Source organism: Artibeus jamaicensis, unplaced genomic scaffold, assembly GCF_021234435.1.
Source record: "Artibeus jamaicensis isolate MK-2021 breed Jamaican fruit bat unplaced genomic scaffold, CSHL_Jam_final contig_511, whole genome shotgun sequence".
Classification (NCBI taxonomy): Eukaryota; Metazoa; Chordata; class Mammalia; order Chiroptera; family Phyllostomidae; genus Artibeus; species Artibeus jamaicensis.
In genome coordinates, this window is record NW_026521866.1 from 869906 (window position 1) to 882564 (window position 12659).

The window sequence follows — 12659 nt, forward strand, 5'->3', positions numbered from 1 at the left end:
GTTCCAAATCATTGATTTGAGTCCCCGTTTCCTTTCCTTCACTGTTGGTTCCCTGTATATTTTCCTTTATTTTACTTTGTGTAGCCTTCATCTCTTCCTTTGTTTTGTGACCATACACAACCATTTCTGTGGTTACCAGTGTTTTGAACTCTGCATCTGATAGGTTGTCTATCCCCTTGATGCTTATTTCTTTTTCTGGAGTTGTGATCTCTTCTTCTACTTGGGCCAAATTTCTTTGTCTTGGTGCACTTGCTATGTTGTAAGGTGTGGAGCCTCAGGGATTCACCAGGGTGGGCAACCCATGTTGCTGTGTTCTGGCTCTGTCTGTGTGGGAAGGGTCAGAGAGGGAAACAGTGCTGCGTGCTAGCTTACTTGGCTCTCACCCCACTTTTCATCACTTCCCACAAATGGATTGTGCCCTTTCAGGTGTTGATTCCTGGGTGCGTGGGCTTATGTACATTCTAGGACCCTGTGGGTCTGTCCAACAGACTCTCTTGTGATTGGGTGTTTCTTCCATTGCTGCAACCGCCATAGGTTTTTACAGTCAGAGGCTTTGAGGCTTTAGTTTCCCGCTTGAACCCTGGGTTACGCAGTTTGTCTCGCCCACAGTTGTTCCTTCCAGCTTATCCACGTGTAAATGTGGGACTGCCTCACCCACTAGCCACTGCCTTGTCTTGCGCACTGTCCCTGCGGTTTCCCATCTCTTCCCCTCCTACCAGTCTGGATGAATGTTTCTGTTTAACTTCTTGGTTGTTGGACTTTCATACAGTTTGATTTTCTGGCAGTTCTGGTTTCTTTTTTTTTTTAATTGGTTGTCACCCTTCTCTTGGTTGTGCAAGGAAGCAAAGAATATCTACCTGTTCTCCATCTTGGCAGGTTCAGAGCCATTTAAATTGATTATTTATAGGTACATATTTATTGCCATTTTGTTATTTATAACTATGTGTTTTTGTTTTTATTTTTGCTTCTTCTTGAAGAACCTTTAACATTTTTTGTAATACTGGTTTGTTGGTAATTAACTCCTTTAGCTTTTTCTTGTCTGGGAAACTCTTTATTTCTTCTTCAGGTTTTAAATCATTGCCTTGCTGTGTTAAGGAGTCTTGGTTGTACTTCCTTGCTTTTTATCAGTTTGAGTATTTCATGCTAATCCTTTCTGGTCTGAAATGTATCTGTTGATAAATCAGCTGACAGTCTTATGGGAGCGCCTTGGTAGGTAACTAACTGTCTCATGATGCTTTTGAGATTCTCTTTTTGTCTTTAACCTTTGCCATTTTAATTATGATGTGTCTTGGTATGGACTTCTTTGGGTTCATTATGTTTTAGACTCTGCATTTTCTGATGTTGTGAGTTTTTTCCATTCATCGGGTAACGGCAATTTTCATTTGTTATTTCTTCCAATAGGTGCTTGATCCCTTGTTCACTCTCTCCTCATTTGGTAACCCTGTGATCCAGATGTCAGTTTGCTTCATGTTGTCCCAAAGGATCTTTAAACTATCCTTACTTTTAAAAATTCTTTTTCCTTTTCCTGGTCTGATTGGATGTGTTCTGCTACCTTGTCTTCCAAATTGCTGATTCGATCCTGTGTTTCATCCAACCTACTGATTATTCCTTCGAGTGTATTGTTTTTTTAAGATATTGTATTTGTCATTTCTGACCAGTTCTTTTTATGGTTTCTATGTCTCTTTTCATATTATTGTACTTATCTCTAAGTTTCTTATAGTTTTCCCTAAGTTCCATATAGTTCTCACTAAGATCCTTGAACATTTTCATAACTATTTTTTAAAAAGATTTTATTTGCTTATTTTTAGAGAGAGGGAAATGAAGGGAGAAATAGAGGGAGAGAAACATCAGTGTGAGAGAGAAACACCAATTGGTTGCTTCTTGAATGCACCCTTACCTGGGGCTGAACCCACAACCAGGGCATATGCCTTGACTGGGAATCGAACTGGTGACCTTACACTTTGTGGGATTATGCCTGACTGACTGAGCCACACTGGTCAGTGCTGTAACCATTTTTTAAAAACTCTGTATTTGGTAAATTGTTTGCCTCTGTCATTTAGCACTTTTACTGGAGATTTGTTTCATTTGGGCCCCATTTCTTTGTCTCCCTATTTTGGCTTCCTCTTTGAGTTTCTACGCATTATATAGATCTGCTATGACTCCCAGACTTGGTAGGGTGTCCTGTGGGATCCGCTGCTGCACACTGCTGCATTCTCCTTGATCATCTGGGCTCAGTGCCCCTGGAATGACCCTGTGTGAGTTATGTGGGCTCTCTCATTTTAATTGAATCTTGATTGCTATTGGTCTGTTCATGTTTGGTAGACCCTTAGACTGGTTGACTATGAGAATCAACTCCGATGACAGTATATGAGAACAGAATTTGCCTCAGCAGGGTATGTGGGTTTCTGCTGAGATCTTCCTTTGGATCTGTCATTTGTGAAGCTAAATGGATCTTGCTCTGATGGGTTTTTTTCTTTTTTTATTTTAAAGATTTACTTATTTATTTTTAGAGCGGGGGGACGGAGGGAGAAAAAGAGGGAGATAAGCACCAATGCACAAGAGATACATCCGTTGGTTGCTTCTTGCATGCCCCCAACCTGGGACCTGGTCCACAACTCAGGCATGTACCCTGACTGGAAATTGAACCAGCAACCTCTTGGTTCACAGTCTGGCACTCAGTCCACTGAACCACACCAACCAGGGCACTCTGATGTTTTCTAAAGCTGGCCATTGGGTGTGTTGGCTCTAGGGCCTCTTGGGAGGGACTCTGATGTAGACCAATATCAGATACTGCCTATGGTTGGTCCTGGACAACCTGTCTGGAGCTATAAAGTGATTTACAACTTGTGGCTGCCTTTGCTGGGCCTGGATGTGTGCCAGAAGGATCAAACTGTGCACCAAAGCTGGCTTTTACCAGCACCAGACCTGGGAGCAGTTCAGCAAAATTCCCATGGAACCCTGATAGCTGCCTCTGCCTGGGTCCATTATCTGAATACTTGTTAGGTTCAGTCACTGATAGAGCCTCTGGCTGTACTTGAGTTGCATGAGATAGGTTTTCAGTGAGTCACCAGGTAGGGGAGAGTGGTCTCCAAAGCTGGGTCTGAGATCACTCAGCAAATATCTCAGGGAATAACGAGTCTAGCTGCCACCCACTGGGTGCTTGCATACATTGTGTGGTGGGGTGGGGACTCAGGGAGTCATCAGGATGAGACCAGCAGAGTTTATCAGCCCCTACTAGACCAAGATTTGGCTGTGTGAAGAGAAGGCTCTGCACTTATTGGACATGCAAGGGAAAATTTCTCTTGTCCTGGGGCCATACAACTTAGTCCGTCCCGAAGTCTGCCAGGAGCCTAATATCAATTGGGTGGGGGCGCTGGGAACTGGGAGAGGAGGGAGTGCCAGTCAGGACTGGGGGAAGGTGGGAAGTGTGGCCCTGTTTCAGAGCCACATAACTCAGTCTGTCCTGTATACTGCCCAGATTGCAGCATGGCAGAGCCACCAAGAGTAGAGGGTAGGGGGCCTCTGGGAACCCAGAGGGTGGTGCTAGTGAATTGCCTGTGAGTAGGAGATGTCAGTCAGGTTCATGGGAAAGTGGGGGTAATGGCCCTCACCCCGAAGCCATACAACTTAGTCACTGACACCCCCTGAGTCTGCCCAGACCTTTAACACCCCAGTTCAGGCAGCTCACTCCTCAGCCAGGTGTGAGCTCCACACAGTGGGGGTGACAGAGAGTTCAGAGAATGGGACTATTCCTTTCCCCTAGGCTGATGCCATATGGAGTTTAGTGCTCTGCACAAGAAAAATGGCATCTGGATCATGAGAGAATGAGTCAGCACAGGAGTCCCAGTGGCTGTCCCCTCAACTGTCTTTCCAAAACCACAAACGCCAGTTTCTCCTTGCACGACTCTAGTGTGCTCTGCCTTCCCTCTGCTGGATCAGAGGCTACAAATGACATTTTGTGCATTGGCCCTATAAGAGGGTGCCTGCATCTCTAGCAGACCCCTTTTTCTCTCCCTGGTGGAGAGAATCCCCACTGGTTTTCATATCTAAGTGTTACCTAAGCACCTCTTTCTGGCTTTGGTGCTCTGGCCTGGGGAGCCCAGCTTGAGATTGAGACCTCACGCTTGTCAGGAGGAACCTTTGCAGCTGACATGTCTCTCCATAATCGCAGCCACTGCCCATGGGAACAGGGCTGGCTGTTGTTGCATCCTTGCCATTCCTACCAGTCTTGGTGTGGCTTCTTCTGTAAATCCTTGGTTATAAGACTCCTCTTCAGCTGGTCTTCAGTTGGTTATTCACATTGATTGCTCTATATTTTAGTGGTAATTCTGGTTTGGTACTCAGAGGAGGTGAGTATAACTTCCACCTACTCTGCCACCATCTTGAATCTCCAAAAAATTTTTTTTTTAAGTATACAACAGTTAGTGTAAAATACTAAAAAAGTGCATAAGAAAAGAATGAACACCCCAACTGAAAAGCAGGAAATGTCATGAAGATTATACAAAAGAAAAATATAAGGAACAATAAACACTAAAATAATGTTCTGGTTTCTAATAAACACAGTAAAAATAAGACTGAGATACATTTTCTACCTGTCATACTGGAGAAAATTTGAAGGATTTGTATTGATTGGGGAGAGGGTGGTTTCATACACTGCAATGGATTTGCAGGTTGGTACAACCCATGGTTTGGTGACTGTAGCAAAGTAGAGCATGTCTGCTTCTAAGAATTAACTCCAAAAAAATTGTTGTACAAAGACCCACAGATTTAGGTACAATGATATTAATTTAATTATTGTCAGAATAATGAAAACAGGTGACTGTAATGTCTGTCAGTTGGGTAGTGAATAAATTTATAACATGGTATATAATACTCAGTCATTTTAGATAATGTTCATCCATATTTATAGAAATGGAAAACTATCCATGATATATAAAGTAGGTGAGAAACAAAATTTATGTAGCAAATGATCAATTTTGGGGGTAAATTGTGAAATATAATTTGGAAGGATGTATACCAACTTATTAGTAATGATTAGTAATGATTGTGGCTAGGTGGTTAAGTGGACAACTGATCTTTATTTTCTTTTCATTTTTTTCAATTTCCCTTCTGTGAAATATTGTACATATATTGCTTTTATAATGAGAATAATAAAACAATAAATAATTCCATTTCCATTTTTGGAATATATTTGCTCTTATCAGTATTCTGGGATATATGTTTTGAGCACTTTTAAAGAAACGAAATGTCATGGGACAGATGTGGTTTGCTAATATTTAGTCATATCACATTAAGAAAAGTACTTAGAATATCCACTTAGTGTAATCATACATTGATAATTAGAATTCTCTATTAACTTTGGTGTGTGTGTGTGTGTGTGTGTGTGTATGTTGTGGGAATAGTGCAAGAATTGCAGGGACATATACTTTTCTCCTTGGGACTTCTGTAGTTTGTCTTAGGGCAAAGTAGAAGTTGAGGAACTATTACTGGGGTGAATGCTGAGTGGGTGTAGTGCTGGACTCTGTGCTGGCCTGGGTGGGCTGGCTGGGCCTATGAAATGGAGGAAAGATATCCCGACGCTTTACCCCTAAAAATTCTAGTATGCATCTCCTAAGAATAAGAACATAATCTTACCTAAGAGCCAGAGCTTTACTTATACCTAGGAAATTAATTCTGATTCAAAGGTAATATCTGACATATAGTCTAAATTTAAATTTCTCCAATTGTCCTCAAAATGTCTTTTAAAGCTGTTTTCCTCCTAATTCAGGATCCAGGCAAGGTCCATATAATGAGTACATTTGGTTGTTTTGTTGCTTTATGACCTTTAATCTATATTCTAGAACAATCTCCCTGCCTTTCATTTGTTTGCTTTTCATGACATTGATTTATTTGAAGCATTCAGGCCAGTTGCCTTATAGAATGTTCTATATTCTAGATTTGCCAATTGTTTCCTCATGTTAAATTCAGATTAACAGTTTTTGGCCAGAATGTAGCATAGGAGATGTATGTACTTCTTATTCCATCACATCAGGAGGTTTTTCATTTCTGGTTGTCCCACTATTGGAGATGCTTGCTGTTTTTTAAAGATGGGAAGCTTTATCTTACACATACAAAAAGTCAAGGGTATTAAACATTTCTTGTATTAGATTTTTACATCTTTCACAAGCACAAAGAAAAAGCCTAAGAGGAAATATGCACAAAAATAAATGTCAAGTGTTTCATTATCTACTGAGAATTTTTTGCTGAGAAAGCATAATTTTGTTAAGCTATCCATCTTTATCCCTTCATTTATGCAAGTTGGATGGGAATTAGATAGTATTTTCATTGCTGCTAATGTTGGATTCATAGCATAGGTAAAAATGTAAGACAATTTTCTCTTTGTGCCATTGCAGAGCCCAAACTGCCCAAACTGCCCAAATACCAGCTGTTCTTTCCACTCTTAGTTGTTATAATAATAAGCTTAAAAATCTATGGTTTTATTTTTTCATCTTGGGCATATTATCTTAGAATAACTGAAGACAAAATGTTTTGGAGACAGTATGTTGAATGCATTCTTTGCCTTTTTCTCCTAAACCTCCAGTTGGATTAACAGAAAATGCAGAATATTTTCTTTTGGGTGACAGAACTCTTAACAGCCCTTTTTTCTTCCTCTTAGTGGGCCCCCAAGGACAAGGACAATGCTGGGAGCTTTTGGCATCCCGCTGAGGCATAACATTAACTCGTTTGAAACAGAAGTCTTTGTAAAGATTGTAGGAAATAATTGGTAATGTGGAGATGTTGATTCTGTTTTTCAGGGCATCTTTTATGACCAAAACTGTGCCTTGTGGAAATGAACTTCATAAGTTCCTTATCTGGGATACTGCTGGTCAGGAACGGGTAAGGATATGTTGTTGGCTTTCTAAGGAAAATACTGAAATCACTTTCTATAGGTTTTTTTTGTTTTTGTCAAGACTCTAGTAGTGCAAATGACAGAAACCTACCTTGAAATGATTTAAGCAAAAAAAGCAAATGTACTCTTAAAAATGTGTTATTTATTTTAGAGGGTGAGGGAGGAAGAAAGAGAGGGAGAGAAACATTGCCGTGTGAGGGAAACACTGATTGGTTGCCTCTTGCATGCATCCCAACTTGAGATTGGCCAGCAACCCGGGCATGTGCCCTGACCAGGAATCAAACCAAGACCTTTCACTTTGTGGGACAGTGCCCAACCAACTGAGCCATGCCAGCCAAGGCAAGAACTGTACCTTTTAGTAATGAGAAAAATGTAAGAGGGTGCACATGTAAGGCAGGGCTGAGTTAAAGCCCTGCAAACACATTGTCAGAGGCACCCAACTCTTCCTTTTCTTTGCTTGCTTACCTCTATTTGGCTTCATTAGGCAGACCCTCCCTTTCCCTTCTCCAAGGGTGGCGATGATGTCCTCATAAGCAACTGTGGGCCTTGAATCCTGCTACTTAAGCAACCTGATGAAGGAAAGCACTTTTTCCCCCAAGTTGCACCCTGTATCTTGGCACCCGAGGGTTCTCTGTGTTCATTATGGTCAGGAGCTCATTCTTGAACTTGATGCTGTACAGAGTTTAGGGGATTTGGCACTCCTACTGGTTGTGCCAGGTAAAACACTTGCCCTACAGTTGTCAGCTTCACCTGAATCACAATAGCTGAAAGTCAAGTAGGCTTGGTTCCCCAAAGAAAGTCTAGGTTCTCTTACTAAAAAATAGGGGAATGGATTTTGGGCTGCCAGAAACAGTAGATGACTTCTTTCCTTCTTTTTAAATAAAATTATTGTTGTTCTGTTACAGTTGTCTGCATTTCCCCCCCACCCTAGCCAAACCCACCTCTATCCTTTGCTTCCACCTTTCCCCTTGGTTTTGTCCATGTGTCCTTTATAATTGTTCCTGAAAACCCTTCTCCCTATTATCCTTTCCCCCCTCCCCTTTGGTTAATGTCAGATTGTTCTTAATTTCAGTGTCTCTGGTTATATTTCATTTGCTTTTTTCTTTTGTTGATTATGTGCCAGTTAAAGGTGAGATCATATGGTATTTGTCCCTCACTGCCTGGCTCATGTCACTTAACACAATGCTCTCCAGTTCCATCCATGATGTCGCAAAGAGTAGGAGCTCTTTCTCTCTGCTGTGTAGTATTCCATTGTGTATATGTACCATAGTTTTTTGATCCACTCATTTACTGATGAGCACTTAGGTTGCTTCCAGCACTTGGCTATTATAAATTGTGCTGCTATGCGCATTGGGGTGCATAGGTTTTTTTGGATTGGTGTTTCAGGGTTCTTAGGATATAATCTCAGCAATGGAATTGCTGGGTCAGGAGGCAGTTCCATTTTTAGTTTTCTGAGGAAATTCCATACTGTTTTCCCACAGTGGCTACACCAGTCTGCATTCCCACCAACAGTGCACTAGGGTTCCCTTTTCTCCACAAGCTCTCCAACACTTGTTTGTTGATTTGTTTATGATGGCCATTCTGACTGGTATGAAGTAATATCTCATTGTGATTTTAATTTGCATCTCTCTGATGGCTAGTGATGCTGAGCATTTTTTTCATATGTCTCTGGGCCCTCTGTCTTCCTTGGAGAAGTGTCTGTTCAAGGATGACTTCTTTCTTATTCTTAATTCTTTTATTTGCTGAAAATATTTATGAAGATTATTTATTTAAGAAACCGATGTGTTTAGATTTTAAAAAGTGAAGCAACGAATACCAACGACCTGCTTATGACAGGGAATCTGTAATAACTGAATGTATATTATCAAAGGTGAAAGAGGTGGTCAGAAAAAAGGAAGCACAGGGATAACCAATACCTTGTCTTAACTGAGAGCTGTCAACCTGATTCAAATTTTCATCGGAGCAAATAATTATGGATTAGGATTTGCTGAACTTTCCCTTGTCGGATCTAAGCCTACGTGTCACCTTCTCTGCCTACCCCACTAAAAATGTTAACACTTTCTCCTTTTTCCTCCCCTCTCTAGCTCTTACCACCTTCTAATATACTATTTAATTCACTCACTTATTCTGTTTGTTATCTCTCCCCTTCAAAGGCAGAGAATCCAGGGTTCAGGATAACCCATTATTTTCATTATCAGCTCCTAACTAATCAAGTGTGTATTTATATATTTTCATTGTATATAAATCCACATTTAAAACTAACTTTCCAGCATTCATAGATTAAAGCATTTCAAAATTTTCTTTCTTTCTTTTTTAAAATTAGGACAAATCTGGCCTACAAATGCTAACCTCATTAGAACATCGTCTTTTTTAAAGCTGCTAAATTAAGAGAACAGACTTGCGTACATGAAGCTACTGCCTGAAGGACCTCTTCAACTCTGTTAGCTGTGCGTGCTGACTCCTGAAACTAAGGGAAAAATGTCTACTTGGGGATCTCTTCTTTCGGTTGTTATTTAAACTTAAACAATGGTGTTTTCTTGCTCCCCTTTTAACTTTTGGCTATACAATAGTTGCTTTTGCATTCATTGTTTATGAGTGTAATAAGTGAATTTTACAAAAAGCTGCTTAGTATTAGCAGTACTGCTGCTTCTACAACTGGCTGGTGTGACCTGAGGGCTTGCCGTGTTCCATGCACTGCTCTGGGTGCCTTCTCTGTACTAACACCCTTCTCATCTCATAGCACTCTGAGGTCAGGGGAGGTCACAGATGCATAGAGAGGTTAAGTAACTTGCTCAAGATCACATAGTCAATAAGATATAAAGTTGAAATTTGACTTCAGTAGTCTGGGTCTTGAGCTTTATAGTTTAGTTTTCATGGAAAAACCACACAAAGGGCATGAAATTTTTCAATATCCAAATATTAACATATCCAAAAATAAACATATCCAAAATTTCACTACCCAGATATTTCCATTATGGACATTAGATGATCATTTTCAGGTATCTTATTCTGTGTGTCAATAATTACTTGTTAATGGGGTCACGATTCTTTATAACCTCCTGTTTTCATTTGATAATACAGTGCTCTAATGGAGAGATTTCTGCGTGATCTAAGCAGAGTATTTTATATTTACCTACCTATTCTCATATAATATTCAAGAGGTTGATGGCTCCTGATGAAATTTGGCACTCTCAAGTGATCATTATGGTTTGTAGTTTGGCCCACTTACCATCTCAAAGCAAAAGAGCAATAGGAAAACTTTTATATGATGGTATTTCTAATTACTATAATTGGTTTTCCTAAAATTTGATGATTATAGGTTATAGACACTTTTGATTATATTGCTATCTAAAATTTCACTATTAGAGGTGAGAGATATCATTGAGTATATTGCTATATTATATGTATTAGTATTATATTTATGATTAGTGTTATATTATTATAATTATTAGTATTATGTACAAGGCATGACTCCATAGCATTGCTTCAAAGGAAGAGTAATTGAGTTTGCATGATAATTTCAGGTGAATTATTTTTGGAATCTAGATTTTTGGAGAGAGTGTGAGCTTTATCTACATGGCCTTTGTGGTCATCTGATCTCTCTAACCCTCGAAGGCCTGTTATCCTCAGGCTGTCCTTGTCTTGTGTCCCATGGTGTAGTCTTGCATCTTCCCCCTGATGGCAATTTTTCAATCATTTTGGCAGCTTATTGCTGGACTTAAGCATGCTTGTAATAATGTTGCCTAATGTTTGAGCTAAAAATAAATTCCCCGCTGTTGCTTGTGCCTATTGCTATTTGTTCTGTCTCATTAATTGTCGGAGTCCAGTGTGTTTTATTATCCTTCCTTATTTTTGTAGAAATGTGCTACCTTTGTCCTTAGTTTTCATAATGTTAAACAAACAAAATCCCTTTGCATTTATGATTTGACAATGTAAACATGTAGAGCTGTGTTCTCCAAGGAGGATAATGCTCAGCACAGTGCTTTGCATGTATAATTAGTTAATATTTATTTATTTGTGGACTGACTGCACCAAGTTCTGTGTAGCATACATGGCATTCTGGTTAATTCCCTACCTACAGTCCAGTACTAATTCTATATTTCATTTGTGGTACAATTCATACTCTTGAAAAATTATATTTTCCCTCTGAGAACTAGAAATGCAAAATTATTACCCTCTTCTTTCCTTTCTTTGTATAAGAGAGCATTCATTCTTGATTTGCTGTCTTAATTTTCATTCAACTATATATGATGGGCATCCTTTGATTCTTTCAATGGCAAAAAGTTAATCATTTTCAATCAGTGGTTGAATCTGACTTGTTTAAAGCTCAATGTTTACAAGATTTGTGCAGTTAGTTTTTTGCTACCAAGAAGATTGTTGAGAAGGGGAGAGTGGGGGCTTTTGTGGGTTTTCATCCCACCCTCTTCTTCAGATGGGTTGTTGTGCTGGTTTTTGTCTCATGCTGAGCCGTGAGGAAGAGCAGCAGCAGGTCAGAAGGACATATGCAGGAACCTTAGCTCAGAGGTCCCCAAAGAGAGAAAGAAATTGATCTGCCAGCTCTGTCTTCCCATCTTCCATCCAGCAGGGTTTGTGTGGGGAGATGGGAGAGACCTGGGTCCTAATGCACCAACACATTATTCTTTCCCATTGAGTTTCCTTTTCACTTCCTTCTTTGTTTTTCTACTATATTGGGATCAGGAATATCCTTATTTTCCCATCACAATAGGAAATACAACCTTCATTTTCTAGATGTGTGCTTCCAAATCACTGTTTCTGCTTTAGGACACAATCACATCCAAAGGATAGTGCAATTTAAAAGTCAGTGTGTTGGAAGAATGTCAAGCTTCATTCTCTTGGTTTGATCCATCAGAGCACCATTATTTTAAGAATCTAACATGAAAAAATATTAACATTTTGTTTTTTTGGTATCATTTGTTTGAAGTCAGTGTTATAGCCTGTCTTTCCTAGTGGACTGCCTCAGTCATAATGGTTGCATTTATAAAATATGGATTTTAAATGGACCACAGTCACAAATTCCATGAAGGTGAATTGATGGTTCCATTATTAGCACAGAAACTCTTCACTATTCTACAAATACATCTGAAGTTGAATAGGTTGATTTCTGAAATCAAACTCATTTTATGTTTTCAAAAGATGAACTTGGAGAACACATATATAGACTGAAAAATAGAGTCCTTTAGTCCTAGGCTAATTTCAGTGTCTAGATTTGCCTAATCTGGACATTACATGTGAATAGAATTATAGTCTATGGTTTTTTGTGACTAGCTTCTTTCACTTAGCATAGTGTTGTCAAGGTTCATCTCTGTTGTGACATGGGTCAGTGCTCTCTTCCTTTTTGTGGCTGATTAATATTCAGTTGTATGAATGTACAATATTTTGTTTATCCACTCACTAGTTTACGGATATTTGGGTTGTTTCCACTTTTCAGCTGTTATGAATAAAGATGTTTTATCAACACTCATGTATAAGTTTTGTGCAGATGCATGTTTGAAAAAAACATATCCCCCTGGATTGAAATTAGTGGGTTATATAGTAATACTAAGTTAAGCATTTTTGAGAACCTGCAAAAGTATTTTCCAAAGTGGCTGCACCATTTTATATTCCTACCAGCAATGTTTGAGGTTCCAGTTTTTTTACATTCTTGCCAACACTCGTCCTTGCCTAACTCAAAATCACAAAGATTTACTCCTATATGTTCTGTGAATTTTATAGTTTTAGCTTTATGATGCATGTGTTGTTAATTTTTGTA

General features: G+C 39.4%; 1 protein-coding gene across 1 annotated transcript in view; it reads left to right on the forward strand.

Moving 5' to 3' along the window:
- The window catches only part of RAB31 (RAB31, member RAS oncogene family), a 157215-nt gene that overhangs the window by 80445 nt on the left and 64111 nt on the right, over window positions 1-12659 (forward strand). Inside the window, exon 3 of the mRNA XM_037154081.2 lies at window positions 6795-6876. Coding sequence (XP_037009976.1) covers window positions 6795-6876 — 82 coding nt within the window. The remainder of the gene's footprint in view (window positions 1-6794; window positions 6877-12659) is intronic.